Source organism: Lycorma delicatula, chromosome 4 (assembly GCF_047948215.1).
Source record: "Lycorma delicatula isolate Av1 chromosome 4, ASM4794821v1, whole genome shotgun sequence".
NCBI lineage: Eukaryota > Metazoa > Arthropoda > Insecta > Hemiptera > Fulgoridae > Lycorma > Lycorma delicatula.
The window spans coordinates 207,766,882-207,779,952 of record NC_134458.1 but is presented as its reverse complement, the minus strand read 5'-3'; the positions used below and the strand labels follow the sequence as shown (position 1 = coordinate 207,779,952).

Sequence of the window (13,071 nt, the reverse complement as noted above, 5' to 3'; positions counted from 1 at the left end):
GTAATATTAAGATCTATGGGTCTCTGTTATTAAATTCTAACTATGTACCTTGATTGTCATATGTAATCTAACAAACATAGATATGTATTTTTGTAAAATCGATGACATAGGAACGTTCTGTATGAATTAACAAATTCTCATCTCTAATTAAGATATACATTTATCATTTTTTGTTGATAACTTGATCAAAAAAGAGGGTGAGAATTTAATAAACTTCAACTTATTTGTAGAAGTATTTTTCATTTGCTACCTTGATACATGGAAAATCTGGAGTGAAACACAGTTATTTGATAGGGTTGAAAAGTACGTACTAAATAACAAAGTTCTTATAAAAATAATTCTTTCTCAATCAGTGTTTATCCTACAATAATATAATGAATGTAATTCTTTTCTTTCAAAAAAGCTGTATTTGCAAAAATGGTGCCTTTTTTCACCATGAGTACAAAGTAAGATTTTAATATTTTTATACCAATTTTTTTTTTCAGTATTTGTTGCCATTTTTTAATACGTATGGAAATTTGTAGTTGATATATATCTGTTTTGTTATTTCTTATTCTGCGATTTTTTTTACACACATTTACTGTTGTGAACAATTCGTTTGTGTACTTTTTTCATTTCTTATTTTGCGATTTTTTTTACACACATTTACTGTTGTGAACAATTCGTTTGTGTACTTTTTTCATTTCTTATTTATACACTTGTACCTTCTCGGGTACTTTTATGTCTTTATCGTCTTGTAATTGGTAGGTGGAAGTTACTTGCTCAATTAATCTAATAAAGATCATACTTATCAGTTTTTTAATAAACTTGTGGTTGATGGTGCATTATTTTTACATGGTATTTTTCAGTCACTTTGAATGCTACAGTCATTTGTTTTGCCTTTTTTTAATCAGATAATAATAAATTGTTTTGATGTTCTGGTTGTTTGAAAACTACTTAATGATGTGGCAGTGACAATGCTACTCATAACTAGGATTGTCTAAGGATTTATTTTATTAAACAAGACTTAACAGATAGAGATTTTATTGTTGACACAGGATATTACTTCTTGAGACATTCTAGGGCATTAGACGATTAAATTGTTAAGATATTCAATTCATATTAAATTATTCTCAATAGATATATAATATCCTAATATATTACGGGATTGATATATTACGTGTTAATTTTCATCCCTGAGAATGACATGCCTACTCGTATTACTCCATCATTTCATTTCTTCAGTATTTTTTTTGCATTATTTCTTCAGGGATTTGTAGCCTGAAATTATGAAGTTTGGAGTTAGTTTGTTATGTAGTCATTAGAAACAAGAGTCCTCAAAATGTTTCAAGAGACACAAAAATGTTTCTTAAAGAAACATTGTTGTCCCCCTTTGCAATGTGTTGGTTGTCAAATAAACTATAGCCAGAACAGCTAATTAGACCTCTAATTGGAGGTATTTGGTTAGTAATGGGTGTTTGGTTCATTTCCAATCAGTGTTATGATAACTCCTTGCAGTTGTTGTAAGACATCAATTTAAATTCATTTGATGGTAGCAGTTATTGTTATTAGTGTATTGATGTTCACCTTTTTTTTCAGTGCTTCTGGCTTCAATTTACTTTAGGCCTTAAGGTTAAATTAATAGTTTTTTCTCAGGACTTGTTGGCTTGAAATTATGTAAGATCACATTCAGTGTAGCAGATTAATTAATTATTAATTTTATAGGCTAACTACATAAATAGTTACGGCTTGTTCTAACTGTTGTTAATCTCAGAAAATGTGTAGAAGCTGATAGCAGTGACTACTGCAGGCTTATTACCACTTAACCGTTTTGTTTTTGAATATATTATTAATTTTGAAAGTTTAGATAATAGAAGCAAGCCTTTTAGAGTTCTGCAGTAGTTAATCATTTCTGTTTTTTAAGTATTTATTGTGTTTTTTGAATGCTGTCCATCATGTAAGTTTTTGTTCTAGACACATTTTTTTTACTTACCTTTCTCGATCCTTTTTAATATTTTAATAAAAATGAACATTTGTTGATCACATGCATATTTGTTCATGATCTGTGATCATAACGTTAAAAATATTTTATTATGTATGAATTATCATATCTTTTCTGGTACCTGTTCTATTACAAACATTCCATCAGTTGTTGACCTTGAAACCTTTGTATTACAGCGTGATATAATCGATAAGTTGTTCTAATCAGTTTTCTTCATCATATTACTAGGTCATTTCATGCCAAATAATGTATTGATTTAGAAATATTTTTCATTATTCTTGTTTATAAATTGTTAGTGAGTAAAATGTTTAGAGAAAAAAGTTACATTTATTTCAGTTGTTTCCGAATATAATTTGTGTAATGAAAAGAATGTAAATCAAGTTAAATTTAAAGTTAGTAAAGGAACTATATATACTTCTTGGATGTTATTCATCAGAGGGTACTATTATTTATGGTGATATCATATAAATAAAATCTAATTTAAAACAGTTTAAGTAATTTTTTACAAAATAAAAAATTATTCAAATCCATCTATGACTATACATTGTTCATACATGAGGAATGTCTAGGTGTATTACTCACATAACTAAAGCAACTGTTCCTGCATTAGTTGCTTGGAAGAATCAAGGACATTTTTTATAAGAATACAAAAAAAAATAAATAAAAGAAAATAAATAAAATTAGCAAAAAACTGAAAAGTAATACTTTTAGATACTAAATAATTTAAAAAAGATATAAAGAATTTTTTAAATATTTTCATCAATTTAAATTTTAACTTTGAAGCCGGCATCATGTTTAGAAGTAACAGAGGGTAAAGTTGATTGATCGCCTGCTCGTGGTGGCCCCTGCGTAATCCAAACGATCAACAGATGTCGCCAAAGAGCCTATAAACGTAAATTTGCATTGCGACATTTATGCTTTTTATAAAAGCTCTGACAAATTTGGTGTAAAAATCAAGTCTTTGGTTTGCAATGCCGGAGGCATGGAATATACAGAGCTAAAAGTACTCATTACCAAAAATGACATTGACATCTTCGCCGTAGTGGAAGCAGGAAAGTCGGCTGATGCCATACAATATTACCAGCTACTAGGATGTGGAGTTAACATCACTTAAGCGGTCACGACAAATCGCATCTGGTATTGTGATAATAGTGAAGACTAAGTTTACGACTAAAGTGTGCATAATGCATGAAATGAGTATAAACGAAAATATGAGGCTATGCAGGTACAGGTAACGATCGACAATAGAAGGTTAAAATTTTATTTTATCTATAATCCACAAACAAACAAGTGCGATCTCAGCTGGCTGGAAAATATCTGCGACAATTAAACATTGGTGAAGGAGATTTCAGTATTCACTTTAGATGGAAACATCAAACCACTGATCCAATAGGTAGCATAGTGGTAGATTTCATACCACTCATACATATAGATTTCATACTCATACTCGGGCCAGAGGTAAATATCAAGAATGATGATAGCGCGCCCACATATTTGGCCTACAATGGGCAGCAAATGCACTCGGATCGTATCCTTAGAAGTCATCGTAAGTCGTCCTTAGAAGATTGTTATCCAAGCTTAGAAGGAAAATTAAACCTTAAGTTACACCAGGGTCCTGTATCTTTTGGGCATAGCATACTCTTACTTGAGATTAAAACAGTAATATTGTTTAAAAAATTTAGAGGCAAGCTTCCCTAGATGGAATTTTAAAAAAGCTAAATGGGAGGAATACACGCGACGATCTGATGTATACATAACTGAGAAATTATTCAAAGGTAGTATAGACCACATATATAAGGAAATAAAATACCAAATTATCAAACGCGCTGCGAAATTCATACTTAAGGTCAAATCAAAAGGTGTGTATCCCTTTCTGGCCTGATGAACTTGAAAAACTTAGGGTGGAAAGAGATGCAGCTCGGAGGACAGCTCAAACAAGCGGCTCCCAGAAGGATTGCGTAGCCCTGAGACAAAAGAATGGCGTCCTTAAAAGACTCATTATAACCTCAAAGAGAGAAACTTATAGAAGATTCCTTGCAAAATGGACTTTAGAAAAGATGGAGCTAGAGCCTACAAGTTCAATATCCAGGATTAACAATAGCCATGTCGAGGTCAACGAACGTATGATAGAAGGGGCAAAAGTACTCCCGAGACAAGTGGATATTGCCAATAAATTCTACAAGATCTTTGTTAAAACTAGCAAATTTAAACCCCCAAACAAAAGAAACCCCGCGAACCCTGGAATAAGGAAGCTACTAGTCAGTTAAATGAGCCATTCTCTATGGGGGAGTTAACACTGGCACTAGAAAACACAAAAAGTGGAAAAGCGCTTGGGATAGACGACGTATACCCTGAGTTCCTCAAGCGCATCAGGGAGAGGGCGAAAATAATTATTTTGAAGTTTATTAACCTAACCTGGGAAAATGGATGTATCCCAGATCTTTGGAGAAAAACTTTGTGAAAAATAGACAAGCCGAACAACGCTTTACAATCTGCCTTAAATAATATCAAGAATGGCATATCGCAGCGCCAAGCAGGATTTATAAAGCATAGAGATACTATCGAGCAGGTAGCATGCCTTTCCCAGGTGACTAAAGAAGGATTCCATAAAAAGCAAAGTACACTAGCTATCTTCATTGATTTTAAGTCGGTGTTAGGTAGAGTATAGAGGGATAAACTATTGCACAAATTATTTTCTCTGGAAATCGAAGTAAATTAATGGGGTGGATCAAATTATTCCTATTCCAACGTCAATGTGAAATATAGGACAAGCACCTCAGGATTCAAACAGGTTAAACAGGGACTCCCCCAAGGGTCAGTATTCAGCCCAGTGCTCTTTAATGTTATGGTTAATGATGTTATCGATACTCTGATGGAAAAGTACCTTACTTTATGTTGACGACTTGATAATCCCGGGAATGCCTTTGAACTCGGTGGGGGGGGGGGGGGGTCAAGAGTCCCCGTGCTTTATCACAATCGCCCAGCTTTTCCAGAAGCAGGCCGCATGGACGTAAGTCTATATTCCTCATTCTCGCCAATCAAATCGATAATGGCTTTCCGTAGTTCTGCCTCCGTGGTATCAGCGTCTATAACTTGGATATGAACCGCCGCGCGCCTATCACCTCGGGATCGCAGATCGACCTGCAGATCCGTCGCTTTATCGCGCAGCGTGGTCGTAAACTGTTCCGCGTTCGAGGAAGCCTTAATGCGCACAAACAACTCCTCATTTCTGCCCCGCGTCAGCGAGAAAACATCACCATCTTCTTCTCTTGTAACGGAAGTCTTCATAGTCCGCATAAGACTTACCCGCTGCTCGCACAGCAACAGTACAACTGTCATATACGGGCGGCGTGGAGAATTTAACAACCACCGCTGTTGAGCTGCTACTGTCAAGGGTTTTGCTACCATTACCGAGACCGGTTCAGAGCTTTTCTGAAACAAAAAATCAAATTTTTCTTGACCGAACTGCCTAAGGTTCCACCAAGATGAACAAAAACAAGTAAAAGATTTCTGCAGGACTTGCCTAGCAGCATTCAGAATCGCCTTGAAATTTTCCAATCTTCCAATGAAGAATCATAGTGTATTCTATAACTTTGTGAAGTAGGTTGCCTCATCAGCCATAAGAGAGGACGTATCTCTTACTATGTCACCAGGTTTTAGCTTTGACGATTGACTATACCCATCACTCAGTTTACGTTTATGAGCCAGGTCCACAAAACTACAAGTATTGCCGGTATCAGAAGTAAGAAGCTCCAACTGTCGTATCTTGCTGTTAAATTCTGCCATCTACGCTGTAATGCATCAAGTAGATCATCGTCAGATAAATCGCCCGTGATTAAAGCACAAAGGGTCTGTTTGGGTTGCTTGTGTGACCGTCAAAAGTGGCACTGACAACTCGGTTAAGGTCTTGAAAAACGTATGAGTCATCCTCAGTAAAACTGTAGATGGGCTAGTGATGCAATGGATTCCGGTCCATTGCGGTATCTATGGAAATGAACAAGTGGATTGCCTTGCGTGGATGGTTGCATGTCAACCACAGCTTATCTACCTATTTCATTGCATTGTGTGAAACAAATGGTCTGCACCGAAAAAGAGCAGCAAATTTTAGAGATTGGGGCGACAAACGCTGGGTGTCAATGCTCGACCCTAAAAAACAACTTCCACTGACTATCCAGAGCAGTAGCAGTGACCTGTTTTAGGCTAGCCAGTGGAGACGATTATTTGCGATACCATCTAAACAGAATAGGAGTAGCTGAGACTTCACAGTGCTACCTATGCAGCAAAGAAGAAATGACAGCTTATTTATTTGTATGTCCAGTAACTTTACCTATGGTAACTGAAACAGCCATGTTAATACCGTGGCTGTATATTGGGCTGTGAGGAATAAAATGGCAGAAATGCCTAATTTGGCGTAGAAAAAAAGTAACAGTTATCAATTGCTTATTAATTATTTATTTGCCACAACTTCAAATCAAGAATCTAAATAATTAAAAAAGTCTGCATCACCTTGGCCCTTACATCTCTACAAGTTTCAGTGTTCAAATCGCTATTCAATTCAGAGAATTTTTTCACATTATATTTCTGTATTTTACTTAAATCTTTAATTATTTGTATAAAATATTGGTTGGCTAGCAAAATAACTGTCAGAAAACTTCAAATTAAAAAAAAATGTGGAGAAGTAATACAAAGGAACTGCACTATATTGAACATGGCTAATATTCTTTGGAATGTACAAATGGGATTTTTTATTCTTAATTTTACAATCAGTTTTCTTGAAGTTTTGTGCGAAAGTAATTAAAAAATTTTAATGACTGCTTGTGTACCACTAAACTGCATAATCCTATATTAAGCAACATGGTGCCCAAACAAGTAAAATATATCTTTAAATTGTCTATATAGACTGACATATATTTTGTTTCAAAAGTCTTAAGTTTCTTCCTGTTTATTTGGAAGAAATAAATCTACTACAGGACCACTAGAGGAATCTGGTTTACATAGAATAAAAAATTAATTACCAAAATCAGTGGATTTGGTAAAGAGAAACAAAACAAAACCATGGTTTTGATCAACCGTAACCGTTTCTTTTTTTTTTTTTTTTTGCTTGTACATACATAAAAAATACATTGATTTAGGTTTAAGACTTAAAAATTTAGCTGAAAATATTTAAATCCATGTTCATGTTCTCAATCCATGTTCAAAACTCTCTTCCTTTTCTGGGGACTATCATGGAATCCAGTTCTCATTCCTGCCCCTGTTTGCTTTAAACATTTTAGCTAAATCTTTATTCTTTGAATAATTGAAAGGTATGATCTTTTAGATTAAAGTTTTTAAAAATATTTTATTAATTTCTTTATACATGAAAAAAATTACCTTTTTAGAGGGTTATGCATTTCACAGTGTTTGTCCCCCCCCCCCCCCCATTTGAAACAAATATAATTGGACTAATTTTATTTATAAAATAAACTTTTAAGTATATTAATGTTGGGAGTGAAATTATATGTGAAACTTCAAAAAAAGAAAATTTTTAGGGTGGTTCATGTGTATGAAATGCCTTATGGATTTGGAAGAAATCCATATGTTCTTCCATTCTAACTGCCAAATGGATTTGAAAAATGAGTTATAGATAATTCATTTTACTAGTAGGATTAGAGAGTAATTGATCTTTCATAATTCTTAAGAGATGAGGTAAACTAATAGCCATTAATTGAATTTTTAAGAAATATATTGTTCTCTTTCACTTAAAATTTTTATTTTTTGCAGTATTTTTTTGTTTAATTCCTTAATATTGATTGAATGATTTCATTTAATTTCTTCTTTTTTTTGTTGCAGGATTATATACCATCAAATAAAGATATATTACATGCAAGAAAAGCGACTAAAGGTATATCAGAGTTTACTATTCCGATTAATAATATTCCATTTAGATTTGTGGATGTTGGTGGCCAAAGATCACAGAGACAAAAATGGTTTCAGTGTTTTGATTCTGTAACATCAATCTTATTTCTTGTATCTTCATCTGAATTTGACCAAGTCCTTGTTGAGGATAGGTAATTTTTCTAAATTTATATTAATATTGTTCATTTATAACTTATTTTATGTGTGTGCATATTTGTTTAGTTTCATCATTTTTTTAAGTATCATAAGTTAAATGCAGTCATATTTAGATTCAGAAAAGGAAGGTCCACAACTAGTCCATTGAGCAAAATGATGGAAATAGCGGATAGAACTGCACAAGCCACCTGGAAAACAAAAATTCCAGCGGTCATGCTCTTAGATATGCAAAATGCATTTAACTCCCTCAGCTGGGAGGCCATCTTCAGGATGCTGAGGGAGAGAGGAGTTGCGAGATATCTAAAGAGAACCATTCAAACATACTTGCAGGATAGGTATCTCATATATCAGTCAGGAGAAGTGAAACTGAGATTCAAGGTAACGTGGGGTGCCCCAGGGATCGGTGCTGGAGCTGATCCTTTGGAACCTCGTATTTGATGATATACTATGGCTGAGATACCCGGAAGGAGTAGTACCAATAGAATTTGCTGATGACATAGCCCTTGTAGAATCGGCAAGAACAGAGGAATGGGTCACTGGCATTGCGAATGCATCAATCGAAATGATGCAAGAATGGATGATGGTGAAGGAGCTGCACCTGACCAGAGAAAAAACAAGACTAATAGTGATGGCAGGAAGGTGCAGCATCAGGAAAGTGTGGGACTGGTAAGTGTGGTACAAAATCAGAGGACAGCCAAAACATCTAGGTGTTTGGCTGGACAATAGAAGATTGTTTACAGCTCATGTCAACGAAATGTGTTGTAAGGCGAAGCAGACAGTAAAGAATCTAAGTAGACTACTGAGTAATGCGGCAGAACCTCGTGCTTCAAAATGCAAACTGTACGCTCACATTGTGGGATCAATATTACTGTATCGCATACTGGTGTGGAGGAGAGCAATAGAAGTGGAAAGAAACAGAAGGCTACTTAAGTAGGTTAAGAGACGCATTGTGCTCAAAATAGCTTCAGCACACTCATCGGTGTTGACCGAGGCTATCCTAGTGGACATGGGTATTCTTCCCCTACAGCAGCTGGCGAGAATGAGAACAAGTCTGTATGAAGGAGGAACGAGAGCAGTAGTCCTGTAAGAGATGAAGAGCGATTGGCAGACAAGGTGGGACTGTTGAGAAAGGGTAGGTGGACGTACCAGCTGATAAGAGAGGTAGGACCATGGGTCGGGAGGGGATTTGGTGAACTAAATTTTTGGCTCACCCAATTCCTGACCGGCCATGGTATGTTCAGAGTATACCTGCACAGTAGGAGGAGGACAGAAGATGACACCTGTCCTTATTATGGCAAAAGAGATACTTTGGAGCATGTGGCGTTCAAGTGCTGGAGGTGGATTGTGCAAAGGAATGACTGTGAGGGGAAGATGGGAAGGCCAAACTTACAGAATATAGTATCTACAATGCTTGGCAGGACCAAGAAACTTTGAGGTAATATCAGAATACATAACGGGGATATTGAGGGAGAAAAAATGGGAAGCGAGGGGAGGATAGACAGCCTGCTGTGGAGTCACTGTTGTCTTTGCTTGCATGGATGGGCGGCAGCAAGAAAGCAGTGGGACTCTTGAAACCCTGAGTTGTTAAGACCGAGTCCCAGCGAGGATTACCTTCAGGATTCCCCTGTTTGAGGCAGGCGCAAAGGACCGAGTCCCAGCTTCCAGGACGGGGTGACTGGAAAAGGCATAGCTTGGCCTAGTGTGGTCCTGTTCTGGGGTTAGAGGTAAAAGCACCTCCCAGGGCCGTGTTTATGCTTGTACGTGTCTGCCCTGGGAGGGGAGGGAGGGAAAAAAATCATTTAAGATTAAGTTATACAAATCTTCTAAGGAGATCTAATGAGTTGTATTATTATTATTATTATAACAGATTTTATGAAAGAGCAGTATATTAACTGTGCAACCTTTCATTTACTTTAAAAATGAAATTATCTTCAAGGGAGTGGCTTTCCTCTCTTACCATTTTCCCCTAACTTTTATATTTTTCTATAGCTTTTTTTTTTAGCAATGATTTAGAAGTATGATGTTTAAAAATCTGAAATATTTTGGAGACAAGGTAAACTTTTTTTAAACAAGAATTACATATTGACAAACAGAACCATTGTATTCTTCCTTAAAAGAATCGCTAATACTCACATCCAAGATGTTAGATAGCTGTTGTAGAATGAAACTTATTCCAGGAATGCTGTACATTATATTTTTTTTGAATATTTTTAGTTTGTTTCTGACTGTTAATAATGTAGTAGATCATTAGTTATATCTAAATTAATTAAATCTGAGGGTAATTTGGATATTCAAATTCACTGAAAATTGTAGTACAATATTTTAGGATGTATTGTAATTGTATTACACTGTACAGAATATACTAATTGTGTTGTTTAAGTTATAATTAATGCTGTAAGTTCTATAATTACCATTTTTTGTTTAATTTCACTTTGTAAAGAGTTTCTCTATGCACACCTCAGTTATGCAATAATATTTTTTCTTTAGGTATTTTATCATCTGTTATAACAATGCATGTTGTCTATGACTGTATGCGGATTTGCTGTTATCTTTTCAAATCATAGCATGAAGGTTTAATATTTCAGCAGGCATAAGCCACTGTTAATGTCACAGTTCTGGTCAAGCTTGTATTGTCATAATTCATTTGTATTCAGTAGCTTGTTAATTTATTTTGCTAAATTTATTAGTTTTGAACACTTTTTCTTGTTTAAATTTGTAGCATCTTATATCTTTGTCATTTTTGGTTTGATGTTGAACCTCTGGAAGTCAGGGTAATTATATGGGTATCCTTTAAAGCTGAGGTAATTTACTTGCTAAAGTGTCTAGGGTATACAATCTATATACAACCTATTATATGGTAAATATCTATCCTCACAATCTCGATTATTTTTATAGTTTGCTGTTGTTTTGTGTTAATTGTTTTTGTGGTAGTTATGTATTATAGTAATGTTATTAAATTTCAAATATATTTTTTTTCATAGATTTTTAATTATTTGCTAAGTTTCTTTGTAATAATGCACAGCTCTATAATACCTAGAATTCTAGGTCATATTCTTTATATAATTCAAAATATAAAAATATTTAATTGATTCATTTGATACAAAATGTTTTTCTGAAAATTTAATAATTTTCACAGTAACAGAAGTAGAGATAAAAGTGATGCAGGTGATGCCAGTACTGTTACTTCGAGAACGGTTTTTAAGGCATAGCTAGCCACCTAGTATGAAGTGCATACAGAAAAAATTAAAAATTAAATGCCAATCTCCATGCCAGAGGGTTAGCGTCAGCCTTTCATCCTGGGGTCTGGATTTGAATCCCAATCAGGCATGGCATTTTTCATACACTACAGTATTCCATTTTACGTATCTCCATGTACATTACACAAGCTTTCAAAAGCTTGTTTAGTGAATTAATTCATCAGGAAAAAAAAAGAAAAAAAAGTTTTAATTTTTTTTTTATCATTTAAGAAATAAATTGATTACATTCACTGGGAAAATGCAGTTTCTAAGTCAGATGTTCTGGCCAAAATTTTTTTAGCAACATTAGTTTTTTTAAAAAACTATAAAAAAAAGTAAACAAGATTCATTCTACCTTCATCTATGGTTTAATAGAATTTTTTAATATATTTGGGAATATTTCTATAAAATACTGTAATTTTCTTAAAAGTAGCTTGACCATTTTGGAATAATTTTGAAGGATTAAAATTGCATTGTAATAGAAAATACACTAGATGATGTCTTTATTTCGTTCTGTGCTACCAGCTTTTATCCTTCTTTAACAAATTCATATTGCCAATTATTTCACATCTATTCAGTTCACCGGTTACTGTGTAGTTAAATGAATTTGTGATCAGTTAATCATCTATGTATGTGTATCTTTTATAAAATAAATAAAAATTGATGACATTTTACCCATAAGCACTATTAATTGAAAAATAATGAAGAAAGAGGTTCAGAACAAGTGTTGCAAATAGTGAGCGTAAAAATATTTTTTTACTATTAAGTTTTGAATGTCGCAGAAATTATTTTTAACACACTAAAAGTAGCTTGCATGCATGCATATATGAATGTACACAAACACATGCATGTGCGCAACCCCAGACAACAATAGTGGCTTGTACTATAAGTTAAATGGCTCTGAAAAAGAAAGTAAATATTCTGTTAAAAATTTCTTTGTAAGATTGAGATCTAAATAAAATTCCTGTAATTTAACCTTCTGAAGTCTTTATTGTATCTTTTTATTTAAATACTTGTTAAAAGAAATCTCACTTCAGTTCATTTAAAAGAAATTTGAATAATAAAAACTTTATTATTTTTTGATTAATTCTGTTCTTAGAATTATTTATTATCTTATAAGTCCTGATCCATTATTTCTTAAAAATATTAGTGAAATATTGTCAGTTTATTTATGGTATGTTTAATCGTTTAATTTATGGCTGGTAACTTTACAAAACAACGAATGTAATACTGTGAAGCTACAAAAGATGATTTCAAATTACACGGCAATCTCTGGTTCTATGAGGTGTGTGAGAAAGTAATGATATTTTTAACACTGCGAGCGATCTGAAAACGCTGTGTCTACCGGTCTATGCTAGACCGGTTTGTTCATCCCTTCCACATGCTCAGTACGAGTTTCAACTCCATTCAACCAACACATTATTTTTGACAGCGCCATCAATGAAGTTGTGTTTTTGTTGAGTGTTATGAAAATGGAGCATCGGAATTTAGAGCAGCATTGTGCAATCAAGTTTTGTGTTAAACTTGGGAAATCCACAATTGTGACCTTTGAAAAGTTGAAACAGGCCTTTGGGGAACATTGCTTATCAAGAGCACATGTTTTCCGCTGGCACAAATCATTTTTGGAAGGCTGAGAACACGTTCTGCCCTCGCTCAGGGACGTTGAGCTTGTGAGGGTTCTTGTAAGATCAGACCGTCATTTAACAATAAGGATGATGAGTGAACAGTTAAATTTAAAACACTTTCACCGTACATCAAATTTTGACAGACGATTTGGACATGCGAAAGGTTTGTGTGAAATTG

The 13,071-nt window shown here is 34.2% G+C and overlaps 1 protein-coding gene across 3 annotated transcripts in view; it reads left to right on the top strand.

Moving 5' to 3' along the window:
* cta (Guanine nucleotide-binding protein subunit alpha cta) overlaps nucleotides 1–13,071 on the top strand; it is a 104,745-nt gene that overhangs the window by 63,028 nt on the left and 28,646 nt on the right. For all 3 annotated transcript variants that reach the window (XR_012756254.1, XR_012756255.1, XM_075365109.1), the window contains exon 2: nucleotides 7,811–8,028. Coding sequence is in view for 1 of the 3 variants with exons in the window: in XM_075365109.1 (XP_075221224.1) it covers nucleotides 7,811–8,028 (218 nt within the window). In the remaining 2 variants the exon portion in view is untranslated. The remainder of the gene's footprint in view (nucleotides 1–7,810; nucleotides 8,029–13,071) is intronic.